This window comes from Nipponia nippon, unplaced genomic scaffold (genome assembly GCF_047370975.1).
Source record: "Nipponia nippon isolate SJK-2023a ecotype South Korea unplaced genomic scaffold, ASM4737097v1 scaffold_2, whole genome shotgun sequence".
In the NCBI taxonomy this organism is placed as follows: Eukaryota; Metazoa; Chordata; class Aves; order Pelecaniformes; family Threskiornithidae; genus Nipponia; species Nipponia nippon.
Genome location: NW_028262336.1, coordinates 65,719,531 through 65,739,226, shown reverse-complemented (window position 1 = coordinate 65,739,226; position 19,696 = coordinate 65,719,531). Strand labels below are relative to the sequence as shown.

General features: G+C 43.7%; 1 protein-coding gene across 9 annotated transcripts in view; it reads left to right on the top strand.

Annotated features, from left to right (window-relative positions):
- The window catches only part of MCF2L (MCF.2 cell line derived transforming sequence like), a 166,180-nt gene extending 153,174 nt beyond the window's left edge, over window positions 1-13,006 (top strand). For 4 of the 9 annotated variants that reach the window (XM_087756368.1, XM_087756371.1, XM_087756374.1 and 1 more), the window contains 12 exons: window positions 90-215; window positions 942-1,163; window positions 1,734-1,826; window positions 2,342-2,420; window positions 2,577-2,643; window positions 3,948-4,063; window positions 5,634-5,693; window positions 6,019-6,093; window positions 9,526-9,653; window positions 10,272-10,384; window positions 10,509-10,612; window positions 10,732-13,006. In XM_087756368.1, the coding sequence (XP_087612494.1) occupies window positions 90-215; window positions 942-1,163; window positions 1,734-1,826; window positions 2,342-2,420; window positions 2,577-2,643; window positions 3,948-4,063; window positions 5,634-5,693; window positions 6,019-6,093; window positions 9,526-9,653; window positions 10,272-10,384; window positions 10,509-10,612; window positions 10,732-10,826 (1,278 nt within the window). In that variant the 3' untranslated portion in view covers window positions 10,827-13,006. Of the gene's footprint in view, window positions 1-89; window positions 216-941; window positions 1,164-1,733; window positions 1,827-2,341; window positions 2,421-2,576; window positions 2,644-3,947; window positions 4,064-4,708; window positions 4,796-5,633; window positions 5,694-6,018; window positions 6,094-9,525; window positions 9,654-10,271; window positions 10,385-10,508; window positions 10,613-10,731 lie in introns of all 9 variants that reach the window. The other 5 variants (XM_087756373.1, XM_087756375.1, XM_087756369.1 and 2 more) reach the window with 4 other exon arrangements.
- The last annotated feature ends 6,690 nt before the right edge of the window (window positions 13,007-19,696 follow it).

The following is a 19,696-nucleotide window of genomic DNA, read 5'->3' as shown; positions in this document are numbered from 1 at the left end:
TAACTTTAAAAAGTGTTAAAGGTTGAACGTTCCTAGTTACTGCTGTTTCCAAAGCTAAGTAAGTATGTTGTCCTTCCCTGCCCACTCAGGAAATGCTGAAGTACAGTAAGAACTGTGAAGGTGCTGAAGATCTTCAGGAGGCATTAACTTCTATACTGGGTATTCTCAAAGCAGTTAATGATTCTATGCACCAGATAGCCATTACAGGCTATGATGTGAGTAACAGTATTTTTACTTACTTTTTAATTTATTTTCATTTATTTCTTACATGTGTGTATAGCATACCCTGTACTGTGTACTAATAGTGAGAAGACTGTTTTACAAAAGGTGCCTTTAAACTGAATTGTGAAATGAAAATAATGGAAAATGGATCTTTCTGTACTCTTCTGAAGTTTTCCTGCTATGAAGAATATTTTGTTCCGCCTACCCAAGTTTACTTTCTGTGATCTACTTGACACTGAGTTAGAAACTTAAAATTATCATGAAGAGCCTGGTTTAGGCTACTGCCAAATGGGAGTCGCTACTAGGTTTTTATATCTATGTGTAAAACTACACCCAAAACTTCCAGTTAAAAAAAAAAAAAAAAAAAAACAAAAAAAAAAAAACCACAACATAAGCAGCTTTGGAGCAGAGTTTTGGGAAAAAAACCTGAACAACCAAATATGTGTGTTGTGCCTTCCCCTCTCTCTACGTGTGGGTCTCTGTATCTCTGCTACTGGTACTCTTGACTGTAAAATCCTGCCTGAACAATGTTGGGGAGAAAGAAAATTATGTGTAAAAATCCAACACTGACTTTGTTTTTATTGTGTTTGCAAACCCAACATAAACACTGATGTGAGAGATTACTTGGAACAACAGAACTTGTAAAGACCTGTTCAGAGTATGCGTTTTAGTCTGATGTTATCTTTTCGTAGTTACAAATACAGCTTTTTTTGTTCCAGGGAAACCTGAATGAGCTGGGCAAGCTTTTAATGCAGGGATCCTTCAATGTCTGGACTGATCATAAAAAGGGTCACTCGAAGGTGAAAGATTTGGCACGCTTCAAGCCAATGCAGCGACACCTCTTCCTCCACGAGAAAGCAGTGCTGTTCTGTAAAAAGCGTGAAGAAAACGGAGAGGGATATGAGAAAGCACCTTCTTACAGCTACAAACACTCCTTAAATGTAAGACACTGAGCAGTCCAGTAAGGTCGAGGTAGTGAGGGCTTAGCCTGCAGCAATACAATATTCTAGTTTTTTGTCAGTGAAGCTGTGTTATGCTTTTGCTTTGGGAACTTCACCCTTTCAGGCAAACCTAACTGGGGCTGCAGGTCTCTGTCACTTTGTGTTACTGTCTGTTAGGGAGTCGGGGTAGGAGAAAATTATCCTTTGAGAAAGTCCAAACATCCTAGTATAGCTGAATGGCAGTTGCATTAATCACACAGAAAATGTAATAATAAGTAGAGCAGGGTAGTATAAAATAGCTGTAAGATTTGGTGGTCTGTGTGGGTCAGTCTCAATTCAATGTACCTAAACATTTCTTCCCTCCAAGATACCCAAGCTGACGCAAAGCACTAAATGTGTTGCATCCAACATGCAGATCATGTGTTATTAGTTATTCTTTTCCTTGAGGAAGAAGCCAAATTTGGCTTTGCTTTTCAGAAATAGGGTACCAAAGAATACCAGTAGCTGCCTGCTTCTGTTGTGATCATAATTGCAATTTGATGGGTCAGCTTCTGTTCTCTTTGCTTCCAGATGGCAGCAGTTGGAATAACAGAAAATGTCAAAGGGGACGCAAAAAAATTTGAAATCTGGTATAATGCAAGGGAAGAAGTTTACATCATACAGGTAAATAACATGCCACGAAAAAAAAAAAGAGAGAGAGAAAAGGAGGGGGTGGGGAAGTCTAACCCTAAGAAGGTCTGGTTTGTTTTTTTTTTTTCCCTCTGTTATATCACTAATAGACAGTGATGAGGAAATGTAGGGAAAAAAAAAAAACAAAACACACCAGATTTAATTCATAAGGTAGTTTCTTAAACAATATATTTCAATTTCAGGGTCTTCTGGGGGGGGGAAAAATAATCACATTTTACAGCATCCATGGGGGATATTGTATACACCATTACTGTTGCTCTCACTGGAGAAGTGGACGGCTTGGGAGCCGGGGTTTGACTGCAGCACATGCACAGCCTTTGCCTCAGCGTGGTCCAGGTGTCACAACTAGTTTCTGTTCACTAAAGGCTTAGAGAGGGAGCTCTGCCGGTCCCTCTTGAAGGACTCCTCCGAGGTTGTGCTTTGGCATGCAATTCTTTGTGTAATAAGTATGCTATGCTTGATGGCTGATTGTAGTTATTTTCGGGTAGGCACCAACCCCTGAAGTTAAAGCTACTTGGGTAAATGAAATAAGAAAAGTGCTGACGAGTCAACTGCAGGCATGCAGAGGTAAAATATTTTGGATATATATATATGTTTTCTTAATCTCTTTTCTCTTTGACCTTCAAAACCTGTCCTGTATATCTTCACCGTGTAGGACTGTAGAAATGAAAAGCTCAAAACGCAAATGAATTTTAATAGTTCTTTTTCTTTCCTCCATTACAGAAGCTAGTCAGCACAGGACACTAGAACAAACACAGAGTTTACCTCTACCAGCATCATCTTGTACAAGGTAAGTATACTGTCAAATCAGCCTGGCTGTCTTGTAAATATATTAATAAATCTAGTTTTCAGTTCTTCATTACTCCTGTCCCTTAATACTGGCCCTTATGTTTTAGTGGTTTTTTAGGTCTCTTCCTACTATAAAGCTGTAAAGCTTGGGGTTTATACGTCTCCAGAACTGTTAAACTGAGCAGCAGTGGCATGGGCTTTGCCACTTGATAGAGAGCAACACAGAAAAGTCATTTTCTGCACCAGCCAAAATCCTGGTGGTATTATGGATCTGTTTGTTCAATAGCTGATTACATACTTTACACCCCAGATAAGAGAGTTATGTGGAGCAACCTTTTCCTTCCTTCTCTGTTCTTTTCCTTCACCTGGATTATTTTTTTCTTCATTTTCCAATGTCACGTTATCTTCCTTTTTGTCTTTTTCAGGGAATTATCTTTTCTCTGTCCCTTGTTCTTTTCCTCCATTTTTTTTTTTCAACTAAGTGATGTGTTGATTCCTCCAGTGTCCCAAGTTCTGAGTCAAGCTTTTCTTCTATTCCTATTTTTTTGTCCTTCACCCCACCAACCTGTATATTTTTCTGCTCCCACCTGGTGTTCTGCCCTTCTCTGACACCTCCTTTTAATCCTCTGCTACTCACTCTTTTTTTCATGGTACGTGTATGTGTATATACCCGTAAGCCCATGTGCTCATATCTTCAGTCATTCCCACATGGTGTGTAGCTCTCTGCCCTGCATGTTTTATGCACCTACTTAGCACTCAGGAAGAATTTCCCAGACGTATAGTATTTGTGGGATGTCTTTCTCCATTCCATTCCCAGCTGGAGGTGTGATGGGAATCCAACTGCAAGATCCAACCTACGTTCTTTGTTCATCCCTCACCTGTTCCTGTGTTAAGAGCTTTTGAGAGGCAGAGTTTATTCCTTTTTTTTTTTTTTTTCTCTCCCCTCCCCTTTTTCTCCTTAGTACGTTCAGGAGGAAACTGTCAGCACAGAATGTGTGCCTGTATCTGAGAGTGAGTGGAAGTTGTCCTGAGCTGTCTTTTTCAGTAGCTCACACTGCCATAGTACGTGTGGTTGCAGTCAGTTAGGAGAGTCTTTCTCCTTTGTATGTGCTCATGGTCTTTCTGTGGACAGTAACCATGACTTCTTCAATCCTGGAAGGTAAGATCTGGGACGTAGTTAAGAAATGGTTTTCAGCCTATATATCTGTTTGTAAAAGGCAGCCTGTGACCGAAGGTCATCATCCCTGTTCAGACCCAAATTTGCTGGAGATGGATTGATTATCTTAATTTTCTTCCAATAAACAGTCCTTCACGGAACCACATCAGAAACACCAAAAAAATGGAGGAGAGAAAAGCTGATCTCACAAGTCTAGAAGGTTATGGCACCACAATAGCACCAAAATACCCTGAGAAAGGCAAAGGTGAGTTTACACGTATGTATTGTTGTCTTTAATTGTGAAGAGCACGCCTGCACTGCAGATGCACAGGCAGATCCACCAGCAGAGTAGCCATGGTAGTGCAGGCAAACGCAGCGTTACACCTGAAGGAGCCGGGCTGTGCTGCTCTCAGCCCTAAGGCAGCCCACCCACAAAGTGCTGCCCACGCTGCGCCAGCGTGCTGGTCACGTCGGCCCTTAGCTCGGGGGTTTCTGCGTTCCACTGTGTGGTGCAGACAGGCCCAAAGCCACCTCGATGAAGGGCAGCCAAAAGGAGGTGGGAACTGTGGGTTATGAGGCCTGAGTCTGCAGTAGGTCTCCTTTTAGAGCTGCCCAGCTTCTCAGGTTTCTCTTCCTCTGCATAAATTTCTTGGCATTATTGGTTCTGAAGAGTATTATTTTTCTCTTGAATTTTGGTTCCCATCATGGAGATTATTTACTAGGCAGTGGCAATACAAGCCCCCGCACAGTGAGAACACATGGCCACTTGGGTTCTTCTGTTGTACCTGGACTCTCAGTTGTCCTTTCTCATCCCAACGTGCTGGTTCCCTGGCAGGGCTATGAACGATTTTCTGCCTTGACCTCTTCATGGCCTTCTCCCCTTTCTTTGTGTGTGTCTCTTCCTTTGTAGATGACACTAGCTCTACCTCAGAATGCTCTGTACTGTCAAAAAAAAGCTTTACGTTGCAGGGCTTTACTAACCTCAAAAGTCAGAAAGGTAATTTTTAAAAAAAGCTAGATCGTTTTCTGTTTAAGGCTGTAATTGAAGCATCACTTTGTGTGTGTGTCTGTGTGTAGCGTAACAGGTTTTGAGTGTATACGCTAGCTTGTTCTCCTGAGTTCAAGCTAGGTTCCCGAGTCACTGACCCTGACAGGCAGATTTCAAGAGAAACCGACCCCCGAGAGGGAGATGCAGCTGGGAAAAGTGGAGCTGTTGGAGATGCAGGGGAAGGAGTGCAGTTCCCAATGCCTCCAGTCTCGCTACCGCGGCCAAGGAAGGAGTTTATAGTGCCCCATTTCTGTAGGAAAACTAGAGAAAGTTGTCTTCAGATCAGATACCTGGACTGCTTCTAGCTTCAGTGGATCTGCCCCAAATGGACCCGTACTTGGCAAAAAGGAATCAAGGTTTTCTAGAGTATTTCGATATTAGCATCCTTGCTAACAGAACTCCCAAAGCATGACTACAGCAGAATGTGTATGACAATGTTGTTTTGCCGGATACAAAAATAAATAAGAATCTCCTTCTGTATCCAGAAACGGTCTTCACTTTTTTTGCTAAAACAGGCGATTAGGAGTCTGAGACCTTTCTTGCTTCCTCCTGCCGAGTAATTTGGTGCATTCAATTCTTGCTTTGAACAGCTGTCTTTGAACAGTCTGAATTGCATTAAGATAATGGCATTTGTCCAAAAGCATGATTTCCCCCCTCCCCCCCCCAAGCATCTTTTCAGAATGCCTTTTTAAAACCCGATTACCTTTGAGTTCTTTCTGGAGAGAGTCTACGTTGCGTATCTAATGCTAATGAGGTGAGCACTAATGTCCCATGCTTGCCTTGACAGAAACTCCATCTCCTTCTGCTAAAAGCCAGACATTGCCAATGATCCTTCTTACAGGACCAGGTATTGCTGTAGCACTAGATTTATATAAAAATGATTGCTTAATTTGGTAATTTCAATTTTAGACAAACATTAATTGTATTCAGTTGGTGTCTAATTCATCTATTACTGTAAAAGAAATTTGTCAATTTATCTTCAAATAACTACATGTAAATAATTAATTCCTTCTGCTGTAATTGACCAACGATGGCCAAAATTAGTGATTACAGAAATCCATTTGTTTTCCAGTGTAAACTCAAAGGTATTTAGCATGCAATCCACCTATTCTCTTTTTTCCAGTTCTTCAATATCTCTCTTCTGTGTTTTTTGCCTATTCATCCTCCTGCAGCTTCTCCTACCAGTCCTGACAAAAAAGCTAAACGGCATGAAGTAGTGAGTGACCCAACTCCTTTTGGTTTAAGAGGTAGAGTGATACCGCATCTTCTACTCCACAAATATCCACACATCCCTCATGTAATATGTTACATCAGAGCACTGGGGATACCTGTATGATGCTGTTGTGTGCAGTGGTATTGGTATCAGCTGAGTTTTTCCAAGTGGGTCTGTCAGCTTCTGTATATACTGTTTTTGATAGCACAACTGGTTGAAGTTTTACCTTGGCATTGAATAAAGTAGCATATGGCTAATTAGTTTTTGGGAGAGGGCAGTGGGAAAGGGATGTTCTGCTGAAGAAATAACGAGAAGCTGGATGTTTAATGGAACTACGGTGGCATCCAGTTGCTATGAGACACTTGGTTTTCCAGTTAGCATCCTCCTGTCACTGTGCCCTTTGGGGAGAGGATTTAACTTCTAAAAAAGAAAAAAAAATTATCTGAAACACGTGTACTGTAGTCAGAGTGGGGATCATCACTGTCATGTGGAATTTCCATTTTAGATCTGCATTTCCTACTGTAGTCACAGTCCTGTTGCATCTTTCTTTGGGTGATAATAGGCAATTTTTGCTACCCTGTGAACCCCAGATAATTTAACTGAACCACTTGTAGCAGTTTGCCTCCTGTCCCCCCAACCCACAGCTAAGCAAAGAATAAAAAAGCATTTCAGTTAAATGACCCATTTCTAACCAGCAAGGCTGTTGGTGAAGGCTTGAGTACAAATCCCTGGGGCTAATTAACTCGAGAGTACAAGGAAAGAAGTCCCTGTCTTCTTCTCTTTCCACCACCATCTCTTTTAGAAAATATTATTCTAAAATATTATTCTGTTTCAAGACATCATCCTCCTCTCCAGGTTTCCACAGCCTTTGTCTTTGTCTCACCTGTGGAAATGATGCAGGTTCAGCTGCTGTGCTGGGGAAACTATGCGACACCATTCACCTTGTCTGAGCAGCAGGCAATGTAATCCCAGGCCAGATGCATGCAGAAACTCCACAAGTGTGGATATGAGAGTTACGAGGTTAATTTTTTCTGCAGGAGCAGTCAGACCTCTGAGATCTCCAGGTACCATGGAAATCCTGAGGGCCTGAAAATGCTGTCAGAAAGCAAAGGGTGTTTTGTGGCCTTTTCCATGGATGCTGAAATTTTCCAGGGTGGAGAGTCCTTGATAGTTGCTAATTTACAGTAAAATTGTGGGGTCCTTGGAACAGACTTGTCTGATTTTCTGTATTGTCCAGCAGCCTCTCACTTTACAAAACCACTAAACCAAGTAAATGAATTTAAAACATCTAGTCACTCCCCTTTCTGTCTCGCACCTTCCAATCTCTCTTCTGACGCTTTCTCTCTTCTGCTTTCCCAACTGAAAGAGGGATAAGCAGGCAGTCGGCCCGGGCATTTCAGGATGAAACTGCACCAGGTGACGGTCACAGCTCTTTGGTGCAGCGTGCATTGCCTCCACTTGTTTCCTTTCACTGCTACGTCGCTCCGACTTACATCGCAGTGAGGTCAAGGAAAATGAACCGGTGACAGAATCACATCTTGCAGGTAGATCCTGTCTCTGTGAAGAAACCTGTAGGCCCATTTCTGAAGAGAAGCAGTTAATGAGTTCTTGGTTTTCCTGGCACCATCAAATCTAAGCTCATTTCTGCATCACCTTGCCTTTTCTCAGGACTGTCTGCCATTTTTTGACCTTTCCTGCCTTCATAGGGAGCTCTGAGTCACACTGTGCTGAATACACACGTGCAGGTTGAATGTGCGTGCGTAATTTTGGTGCCTGTAGTTAGCTAATATGAATCTGACCACAGTGACCACTTCCCCCCCGGCTCCTGCCCAGGATGAGGTGGGCTTTTATACGGACTTACTAATAGCAGAGTGCCAGCTTGTGTGAGGAGTAGGAGTACTGTTGCTATGGCAGGATCAGGCAGGTCTGCTCTTACCCACATCAGCACAACATATGAAAAGAAAGAGGCTGAGAAACAAGAGCTGTTACCCAAAATGTTCCAGATGAGCAGGCCAGTATGATGCTACAAGCAGAGTAATTACAGAGATTTCACTTTCTTTTTCTTTTGTGCAACTCCTTGGTTCTGTTTCTAATGAGAGCTTGGAACAATTAGGAGAAACCCAGTTTTCTTTTGTTGCATTGTTCTTAACTTGGAAATAACAGAAAGGGTTTCAGCTGTGTCCCACAAGCCAACTATAAGATGTGGGCTTCCAAGAAAATTTGCATGGCATACAGCGGGAATTTATTGCTTAGTTTCTTCACAGATGGAAGTTCAGTCTTAACCCTGGACAGGGCCAAATGGGTCAGTACTTCAAACCTTGTGCAGGTCATCCAGCAGCGCAGGCGAGGTAAAAGTCCCACTCCATTTGGTGTGCTCTGGGTGTGATGTCTTTCTATGATTCTTAGATTGCTCTGGCTTTACTCTGACGATGCTCAGTTTTTTTCCTAATGCACTGGTATGACCAGCCATGCGACAGATGCCTCAGAAGCAGTGAAGAGCAAAAATGCTGGTGCTTTCTCAACTTAACTAATAGTTACGTAAAAGCTGGGAGGCTTGTTCTTCCTTTCATTCTTTTCATTGAGTTGCATTGTCGTTACCCTTTGGCTTGAAATAAAATATTACAAATATTTACTTGTCTTTTATCATGACTTTTTTTTCATTATAAGATCAACACATTTATTAGCAGCTGCTCACCTCAGTGAAAAGCATCCCACTAGTAAAACTTACTGTAGTTTTATTTGGAAAAGGATTTTGTGCACTCTGGGTATGATTCAGCCTTGTAAATAAATGAAATGCTTCACCCCGAGAGAGGAAAAGGAACACTTGGCAATAAATGACAGGCAGGAGATTGTTCTTGCGGTGCTTGGTGCAGTGACTTAACACCAAGATAATTCAGCGTGATTAAGTAGTCCTTGTGCCTGAATACCCTTAAATAATAAGCTGCCTTGTCAGGTGAAGTACGGAGTGCCTGTAGCTTGCGCTGAATTTCTTGACAGCTCTACGTGCTCGACAGTTTGAACAAAGCTATGTGCATCCATCCCTTATTCCAGCAGGCTGGTTAGGTTGCTTTGGGTGACGACCCCGTGTGTTCATCCTCTTCCCGGAGAGTGCATGTTCCTGTCTTCTACCTCCTCCCAAGAAAAAGAGCATCTATCCATCGTTCATCTTTGTATAAGGGAGAAATAGCTTATTTATAGTTGGGAATTTGCGTTCTTTCCATCTGTTTCCCTCTATATAAATCCAAAGGGCCAAATTCACTGCTGTGCGTTGCCATGACTCCACTTTGATGGAAACAGGCCAACTTTTTCCAGCTGTGAATTTCACCTAGTGGCTGTAATAACTTCCCCGTGTACAGTTTTCCCCCTGTTTATGTTGATCACTAAAGAGCTTTTCAGTGGGAAGAACACTTCTCCCAGTCAGCGGCTCGCTGCTGCAAAGTTAACCGGTGGCTGTTTGTTCCCCAAGGTTGGGCTAAAACATCTCATTCTCTTGATGCATCTGAAGAAAATGATGGCTGGTCTAGTGCTGAAGATCCGCTGAATTCATCGGATGCAGAGGAAGAAGGAGGAGGAGGGGGAGGCGAGATGAAGCTGGTAACCAGAAATGCTTTCCTGTTGAGCTAAGCAAATGTTACTGATACATTGTGTGTGGCAGTCTATAGGAATGCTTTTGAAGCTTGCAGGTAGGAAAGTGTCTACCTTGAAATCCTCAGCTGGGCAAAATTCCTAGGGGAATGGAAAATGCCCCCTTCTCTTAAATCAGCCTTGTGTTTGTACCGTCTGTGCCTTTGCGTACCCGCCGACTAGCGAGACCGTGGCTGTTTACGCCACAGTACAGCAGTCAAGCAATGACGTGCTCAGCTACCACGTTAACAGACTTCCACACATACATCGTGTCACTAGTTTGCCAGCTTGGTTTTGGGTTTGTTTTGTTTTTTCTTGGGATTTTTTTGTAGATATTTGAATTAATTGTTGTAATGGAAACATTTTACTGAATGTTTTTCAGGGTGTGAGAATTCATGTACTGAATTTGCATGTAACTGAACAGCAAAGTTTTACCGCTTCTCGGAATGTATATTTACACTGTCTTCAGCATGTATGTGCATGAGAAAGGAGGGAAAAGTACGAAAATTTTCATAACGAAAGCTGCAGCATACCTTAAACTACTCAATAGAAATAATTTGTTTATGTTTTTCCTCTGTGTGCATTTAGACTCCTGGTAAATATACAGTTGTGACTGATTATGAGAAAGGAGTTTCTGAAGAATTTACAGTGAAAAGTGGAGATCTAGTTCAACTGATTCGTGAAGGGGAGGATGGACTTTGGTACGCAGATCTGTGTTTGGAAATTTTTATACGCAGAGCTGTGTTTGGAAGGCAGATGTTTAGGGTAAAACTTTCAAAGGCGTGAAATGAAGCAATTTGACTTCTTATTTTTGTATTATTTTAGGTATGTAAAGAACCTGAGCAGTGGTAGAGAAGGTTGGATCCCAGCAAACAATCTGCTGATGCTCATAGGCAATTCAAAATCAGCTCAATCTTTAAGCAGCTCTGGTAGGCTATTTATTATAATTGAGATGATTGTCTCTCTGAAGACTGAATGAAAGAAAGTTGTGAAAAAGAACAACCATGTCATATTTTCTTGTGTTTTTTCTTTCCTTTCCCTTTCCCAGAATCAGGCACTGCCTCCAGCACTTTGAGCACATCATCAAGTTGCAGTGATAGCTGCAATGCCAGCAGCACCAGCTTCTCGGACATTAAGGGCTAACATTAAATTTTCACCCCACCTCCATGGAAGGTAAATCCAGAGTTTGTCATTTTGTGCAGAGTGCTGGATGTTGGACTCAAACAGAGAACCACCAGTACTGTGTGGCCAGCTTTGAGTATTTTCACTGGTGACTTTTACAGGTTCTCCCAGAAGATCCCAATGAAAAGTGCATGGAATGTGAAGTTGTAAATAAAAGTTAAACGATGTGAAATAGGATCTTGCAGAGGCTTCTGCTCTGAAGTCTGAAGCTGCGGAGCTCTTAGCATGAAACACATTTTCTCGTTGATATACAATCAGGTTTCTGCAGAACTGTATCATTTTGTAACAGCCAGGATCTGAATGTGAGCAAACAAAATGTGTTCAGTGCTAAATCCTTATTGTAAACTAATAACACAGCAATCACTGTACAGGCTAGGTATAAACAAAATAAATCCGAGTTTACAGTTTCTCCTCCCCAAAAATCCCTTTCTCCAAGGACGTACCTCGGTCAGTGCAGTGAATGGGACTCTTACAGGAACCAGGAAGGAGGTTTGGTCCAGCCTCTTCTCTGCTCTTGGGTCTTCAGGATATTCTTCTGCTCCCTAGAGACCGGGATGCAGACACGACCAATTCACTGACCACAACAGCATCAAAAGAAACTATAATTTTATCCTTTCCAACCTTTTAATGATGTGTGCAATGGAATAGCTGTTTTCTGAGGTGTTTTGGCCTCACAACCAAATTCTTTACCAAGATCACTGTGTTTACATAGCCTTGGCAATTTAGTAGTGTCTTTTTCCTTACACAGGTGCACCATGAAACACAAATGTTCTTATTCACTATCTGATTTTTTTAATATATGGTAATTGCATGGTTACCTTCAGCTCTCACAATTAAGATGCAGTTACAGGCAGAGGAAAATACTGTGGCTGCACTATGGGTCAAGAGCCTTCCTTCAGACAAACCTATGAGGGCTAGAAACCAGACGTGTTTTTAGTCAATAGTGTTTGTTGCGCGTTTATTCAAAGAGAAAAACACGACAACGTAATTTTTCTATAAAAGGGGAGCATGGGAGAAAAAAAAAATCTTTGTTAGCGAAGAGTCAGATTTATGCTACAGACGCGTATTTTAAATTTTTTTAAAGGAAGGGTAATGCTAAACTTGCCATTTTCAAGGTATGATGTAAGCCAATGTCGTAAATTTTCACCTTGTCAGATGTTCTTTGCACTTCTTCCTTACAAACAGTCCAGAACTGTGTGCATGTGTGGAATATTGTATTCATTCCTGTCTGTCTCTCAAATATTTTACTTACATGAAAATAGGTTTTTAAGTGATTCATGTATCATATTACTTAAAAATAATGTGGACGTTAAGAGCGTAATTTTTCAGAAGCAACGGGAACTGCTGTTAATCATGAGACTCTCTGATGGCTGGGCCCTAAAGCCTATCTTTATGCCAGAATTTTAGATTTTAGAGGCTGCAGCTTAGGAAACGCAAAGGACAACTACTCTAAAGAATGATCTTACTCCAGAGTTGCAAAAGGAACCCTACCCCAGACGCAATCAAAATGCAGCTGACCATGGTCAGTACAAATTGAAACATATATATACACACACATATATTTATGTACATATCTATGTGCATGTATGTGCTTGTGTGTATATATATGTGTGTGTAGATATGTATATGTGTGTAGATATAATGTATCAATGTAAAAGATGTATTTATAGTCTTCATGCTGCTGAATGTGTCACTTTACAATTCATAAATACTTAGGTTTCTTGCAATACTGCAATATAAAGGCTGATCAGGGTTTTACCAACGCAGAAATCCTCTGATCTTTTTTTAATCATCCCATATAATACTGGGCTGACCGGGAATATTTAGTCTGATATTTAACAATGGAATGGCAACACGAGATTCAGCTTATCTTCATTTATATAAGTTATTTTGTAAATTATCTGTAACATAATTTACTTATATATTGCTGTCATTGCTAGGATGAGACTGTCCTTTCCTTTCTCTCCGCAGCCTCATTTGTGTTATTTCAATGGTTTTCTCCACATCATTGCACTTTAATACAACCCATTTCACCATTTCCTTTTTTACTGCTGTTGTGAATTAGAAGTTCAGAGTCAGAGGTCTCTATTGTAATTATGGAAATTTGAATAAATTTCAGCGCTTCTTGCTGAATGCCTTTATATTAGACATGCTCTGTGTTTTATTTTGTCTCTTAGTCTTAAAAGCTTCTTACGGGTATCCTGTAAAAGCAGAGACAGGCTGAAGGATTTGGAACAGAAAAGCAGGTCCGTCTGGCTGTTGCTTGTCAGGGTCCGTGTGTTCAAATCCTCTGCCTACTCGTTCTGGACCACCTCAGAAAAACACCATTTTACCTTTGTGATCCTGGCTGACTTACCTGGCACTGGGGAATTAAGGCATGTCTGCAGGCTGACGATAAAAAATTAAAGCCAGTGCCAGGTAATCAGATTTGATTCCCTTTCTCCCGCGCACCCATTTTTTTGAAAGACGGCACATCGCCGGTGGGCTTTCCCTAAGAAAGCTGTGTATCCCGTGGTTCCCCTCCTCCTGTACGCAGGCTCCTCTTGATCCTGTGGTCGTAGCAGACCAAGTTGGAGGCCATGTCTGGCAACGGCTGCAGCTGGCTCAGAAACAAGAAACCGCGTTCATGCTTGCAGCACCTGCAGAGGAACATGCTTGCACGTTCACTGGTTAATGGCTTTAAGGACCATCACGCCATGGGAGGAGGTGAATTTCCCACTGAGCTGGAGTGATTTGGGCTGAGTTCATGGCCGTGTGCAATTACGTGATCCAGCTAAGCTGTTATGGGGATTTGATTGCTTTTATTTGCTCTTGTTCTTGTTAACACAACAGCTACCTCTGTAGTAGGTATTCGTACTGTTCTGAGCACAAGGAGTCCAGCCTTTCTGAGCACAACCACATCATACTTGTTACAGCAAAAGAATGAAAGAATTCCAGCCCACGTTTACCTTAATGGAAAGTAAAGAGTTTTCTATATAATAGCCTAATAATGATTGATTTCTTCTTAATTGTAATGATGTTTATTTCCTGTTGCAAACACTGCGGACTCATCTTGGGTTTCTTATGTGCTAGATAACTGGCTCAAAGTTGGAGCACGGTCTTTCCTAGATACAGAGGCTGTTTGCTAGTTGGAATTCAAAACCCTTTCTCCCTTCTGCCCAGATGGTGTCAGTGAGCAAAACTGAAGCCATAACTTATTTACATCAGTTCTCTCAAAACAAGAGGGACTCCCGTTCCCCTTCTGACAGCTGGTTATGATGAACTGCACTGTAAAGTTCTGAGTGTCCACACAAGTCCCCAGAATTAGCAGTCTCCCTAGATTTGTGTGGGTGAGTGCCAGATCAGCTTGGTACGGGGGAGCTACCCAAATTCAATGCCCTTAACTTAGGATGTAGGAATAGAAGAGCCAGATCCTGTTGTCCCTTAAGATTTGGTGTAAACTGGGTCTAGATGCCATATTGTCAAAATAAGATGTTCAGATGTGGAAGTAGGTTCTCTGGGCTTTCTTTGGAAAGGAGATGAATAAGTAACATGTAAGCTATGATGGCCATGTTTGCAATGATTACTGCTTATTTTAACAGCTGTTAAGGAAGATAAAGATGAGTTTTGTTGGAGACTCGGAAGCAGCTGGGAAGCAATGAATGGCCATGTAAAGACCCTAAGAGGGCAAGGTAGTTTTCTGACCTTTAATAGCAAAGCACTTGATAAGTAGCTTCTCCTGCCCTTACAAACACCCTGATGGGGTGAGGCCAGCTGCGGCAGGAGCACAACCCAAGGCCTTTGGCCAAGGTATCAGCTGTGCTCCACTTGCTTTGCTCCAGGCAACTTCCATAAACTCTCTTTAAATGCTGTCCCATTTATTTATAAAATTTCCCCTTCTTCCCTTAATACATCCAGGAAAGAAATTTAAGGCTTGTGAAACTTGGAGCTTGTCACTTTTCTGTGCAGGAGGCTGTGCAATAACATGCTCAGATGGCAATACGGGGACCAAGGAACCTGTTCTCCTTAATTGCTGAGCTGTTGCTTGAAAGGCAGCAGGAGGTGCTCCCGAGATAGAGCTCAGGCAGAGGGATGCTAGCTCCCTCGCCAGCAAGATTGTACTGGATTTCTCCTGAGGTTTTTTATTCCTTTCCACGTATTATTTCCAAGCCGCCGCACCTCAAGCTGCTCTGTTCAGCTGTAACACGTTGGTCAGTCAGAGATGAGAAGGGAGAGCACAGAGCGAATGGATTATTTTTTGAGGCGAGCACATGGGGCTGGTGGGGCAAGGAGCACAGGGCACAAAGACGTTTTAACTTGGAAAAAATGCTGCGTGTCATTTGCCGAAGTAGCTGCTGCGTGGGGCTGCCGCCAGCCCAGCAGCAAGCTCCCCTCCTGCCTCCCAAGTGCTGCACCGTTGCGCCCGTGCTCCTGCCTGCTCCAGGGAGCAACTCCGTTATCTCCCCCCTATCCCCAGGCAGTTTTTGGCCGGATCAGCTCCCAGAACGGGTGCACCGTTCCCCTCCCTGAGCGGTAGCACCCTCACTTGCTCCGTGGCCGCAGCCACAGCATGGTTCCCAGCAGGGACAGCCTCCAAAGGGAGCAGGGCAGGGGGGCCCAGGGTGGCGAGGTGCTGGAGGGCTCTGCTGGAGCGCGGGTAAGGCCGGTACAGCTGTTTTGGCATCCATTCCCTCCCTCGGCTGCTCATGCGCTCTTGTACGTGGTTAGCTCAAAATATCTTGTCATACGTAAATAAGCACACACCCCTCGTCAATGGGCTCCAACCGTTTTGCTTGGTCTGAAGGGCATTCACAGCGAAGTGTCCTCGCCCAAAGCTCAAGCCTTTTCTTGAGAAATCTGGGGGCAGCGTTCTATCGAAACAAAACCTCGGGAGGAAAAAAAAGCAGTGTGGTGTACACAAAAACTAGGCTGCAAGACAAAGTGGTGAGGTTTCCTCATCCAACCTAGCAGCGTAGCAAGAGGATGAGTCCCTCAGCCCTTCGCAAGGAGCGGCCGAGTTGTGGCCAGGGCAAAGGCAAACCCCGAGAAGCTCTGCCAGCTCCTCCGCAGCTCTGACCCTGCGGAGACAGGCCGACGTCACCCACGACGTTCAGTCCCTGTAGCGGCGAGACAGGAGGAGGTGAGGTACTAAAATGTGTTTGCTGGGCATCTTTGCACCTCTCCCAAGTACCACTGCGGCTGCCACCGCCTATACCAGCAGCAGCCTAAAGATGGTGGTAGAAAATCAAGGATCAGGTTTTGCATTTTTATTCTGAAAAGTTTTTACTCAGATTAGCCGGTTTGGTGCTGAAATACTATCTTTGACGAATCAATTGAAGTGAATCGATTAATCACCTTTCAGGTTTTTATATTGACTCATTTCGCATCAATTGACAAGACAGCAAGGTCCTCCGCTGCATTTAAAAGGCTACGGATTTACCAGCGGTGCTGTTGCAACTGTGATGGTCTCCGGACGCAGTCAAGAGAAGGGCGGGAGTAGAGTTAATCTCTCTTATTACCAACTGAGATAGGTGGCATAAACGAACTTTGGGGCACGCTGCCTTTATTTTAGATCTAATTTTTCTGTGTCTTTTGTTTCCTTTATTACTGGGTGTCTTCAGATATCCTTCTCCTCAGGCAGCAAAAGAAGAGGAAGAAATAACCCACATCCAGATTAAAAAATAAAATGTTAAGCACTTGTATTCAGAGCCGGTCACAACGAAATTCTCAAAAACGTTCTCTCCCCATCTTCTGCTTCCTCTTTATGAAAATATTTGCTCTATAGGGATACGGAACTCCGTCAACAGGCACGTAATTTTCTCCTGGAAAGAAATAGTTCTCTTTTGAGGTCTAAAAAGTAAATCGTTTGCTTTAAAGCTTAGTGGCATGATATTCATATATTTATAGATTAATACAACAGAAACAGGAAATTAATAACTTGATCACAGGCTTGACTTGCTTTTAATTGGCCTGATGAATGATGGCAAGTTACTGTTGTTATTGGAGATTTGAATTGAATTTTCCATAAATTCACGAGGCAGCTTGTTCCTAAACTTTTCTTACCTAGACACAGCCTTGTCAGCTTACTCAAATGATCTTATGGCCTCTTTGAAATAGATATCATCGATTTTTTTTTTTAAATTGTTCCTGAGTGCTGACCGGAAAACTCATGTTTAAATGACCGGTGACTTGCTGGATCCGATCAAGTTGCACAGTTCCCAACAGCTTCCACACCTGTCTTCTCTTCAGCCCAAAATATGAAACTAAACCCAGCAAAATCAGAAGAGTTTTTCTTTGAACAATGTCAGTAGGAAACAAAATAAGAATAAAGAACGGTATGTTCTGAGACATCAGTTCATCGTGTCTTCCAGGCTAATGTTTCTGCTTTAGATTTTTTTATTTCACATTGTTAACATTTTTCATGTTTAATTTTTTTAACTTTTTTTTTTTTTTAAATAGATCAACTTTGGCACATCCAAAGCATACACTAAAAAATACTCTGTCATATTTTCTGAACAGCTGTCCCCAGGCTGGTTCTAGTAGCACCCACGAGCAGCAGGGGTACATGTTCACGTTAATATTTTTCCTGGAATTGCTCAGAAAGCATAAGCCGAGGCTGAAGCCTGCACCGGCGAGGAGATTTATAGAGCAGAATACCAGGGCAATTCTCATGAACTACAGCAAGACCACACAAGAAGAAACACGAGGTAAGACTTAGGGATCTTCTGGGGAAGAAAAGCTAATGAACTGACATTCGCTCCTCTGGCTGGGGTGTAAGACAGTCAGGAAGGGGAGCTCTTCTTTAAAAACACAGCTTTTTAACCAAAGAAGTGGCCTGGCTGAAGTTAGTAGGAAACGGCTTTGAGACGAGACCTATGAATGTGAAGTTCATGAGAGAAGAGCTGGAATGAAGTCCTGGGACTGCCGAGTCCCCAGTGGCCCTCCTCATGGGCATGGTCATCCCTGTCATCCCTGATGAAACCTAATGGCGTGAATTTTTCTTCGAAGAAGGACTGTCCCCATATGAACTGACTGTTGTTCCCAGCGCTTGGGCTTCTCCCTGGGCTCTAAAAATAGCGAGTGTTTGGCTGTATTCCCAAGCAATAAAAGCAAAATCTTTCACGCTTAAGGGATGCCAGCAGAGGAAGGAAGATAGAAGGAAAATACTGCATCAGTCCTAAAGGATGTACGGGATCTGCACCCTACGAAAGAAGAAGACGGGAAAGGGAAGGGTGCCGTGGGGCAGAGGTGCTGCGATGCTGCTGGGGAGTGGCGGCCAGCTCACCCTCCCCGGCAGGGAGATACCCACCCAGCCCAAGGAAACGCGGCTGGGGGGCAATAGGTGCAGACCCTGGCTGGCCTCAGGTGCGGGAGGCACAGCCTCATGCTCTGATCTGTGCGACTCATTCAAATAGCCGGGGACAGGTCTTTCCCCAAGAAGATGAGACAAAGAGGAATTTTCAAGCAGCTCCAACAAGCTCAGCTTTGGTCTTGCTAAGCTGAGCATGCCCTCGCTATTTTCAACTCACGGCCATAGGCAAGCGAACAAGGAATGAGGTTCACGCTGGAAGGCTATGAGATGTGGAGAGGGTTCCCAACAAGCAGAGGCAGGGACAGCGTGGGGCTGCTGTAGCTCCTTTTGTATTCCCGTAACTGGTCTCCTTCCTCTGCCCCGGGACAGGACCTGCCACCCGTCCCTGACCACCCAGGAGCCGGGCTGCTGGGCATCAGCCAGGCTGTGACCCAGAGAAGTGCCCGGATGCCCCCTCTTGGGAAAGCGATTCCAAAGCAGGATGTCCAGCGGCGCGCACCGCTGCGAAACAACAGGAAAGCGTGCGAGGAACGGCCGGGAGCCCGGCTGTCCTAAGCAACCACGGCTTCTGCAGGGAGCTACGCTGACCGTTGGCAGCGAAGGAAAAATCCAGCTGTTGCTTTTCTTTGCTGTAGCGTTGAGAGGCAGAGCCGACCCTCCTTCCTTTCCACGCAGGAAGGGGAGAACGGCCTGGGAAATCCCCAGCCCTCAGGCAATGCTTCACTTCTCATAGGCAAACATGCTCTTTACCTCGCTGCTATCTTAGGTAAATATTTCCCCAAGAATGTTGTCAGCTCTCTAGTCTGATGCCATTAATTGATTTCCATTAAATCAGAGGGCTGCTTGTGTTCCGGATAACACGCTGTCTGCAGACTAGCCCCTCAAACCCCTATCCTTACTCATGAAATATAACGCGGATCAGCTCAGCGCCTCTTCCAGCAGATACACCTTGTGCAGGCCACATGGGTCCCGCAGTAGAGACGGAGAAAAACGGTGTAGAGTGTTTCTTGCTGGTTAATTAGTGTCTCCAAGTAAATTCAGCCAGAAGCGGAGAGTTTCAATTGGTAATGGAAAAATGGGAAGGGACAGATGTCAGCGGTTCGATCATACTCCAAGGCACTGAAAGGCCGTATCTCGACTGCCGATTCAAGATAAATATCACGTCGCTGCTCTCTGCATGCGGGGCTATGTGGCCAAGTTAGTGCCAGTCATACAGATGCAGGGTCCTGGCATTTATGTTTCTCAAGAAAAAGATACAAAATGAAGGCCCGGGGTAGCAGCCTGCGCAATCAGCGTAGCCTTTGCACAGGTCAGGAGAGCGCGCTTCAAAACCAAGCTCCCCGCTTGCGTGAAAAGGGCACATTGCAGGATTTGCCTGTGCCCTTCCACTCAGCTCCCCGGGCTGTCGTGGATCTTTTTCTGTTTCCATGACTCGCCAGCCCCTCCTCTGGCTCCAAGCATTTGAAGCTGAGCTCTTTGGCCAAACAGTCCTTGCTGAAATGTCAATACACTACCAGGACGCTGGCTCGCAGGGTTCATC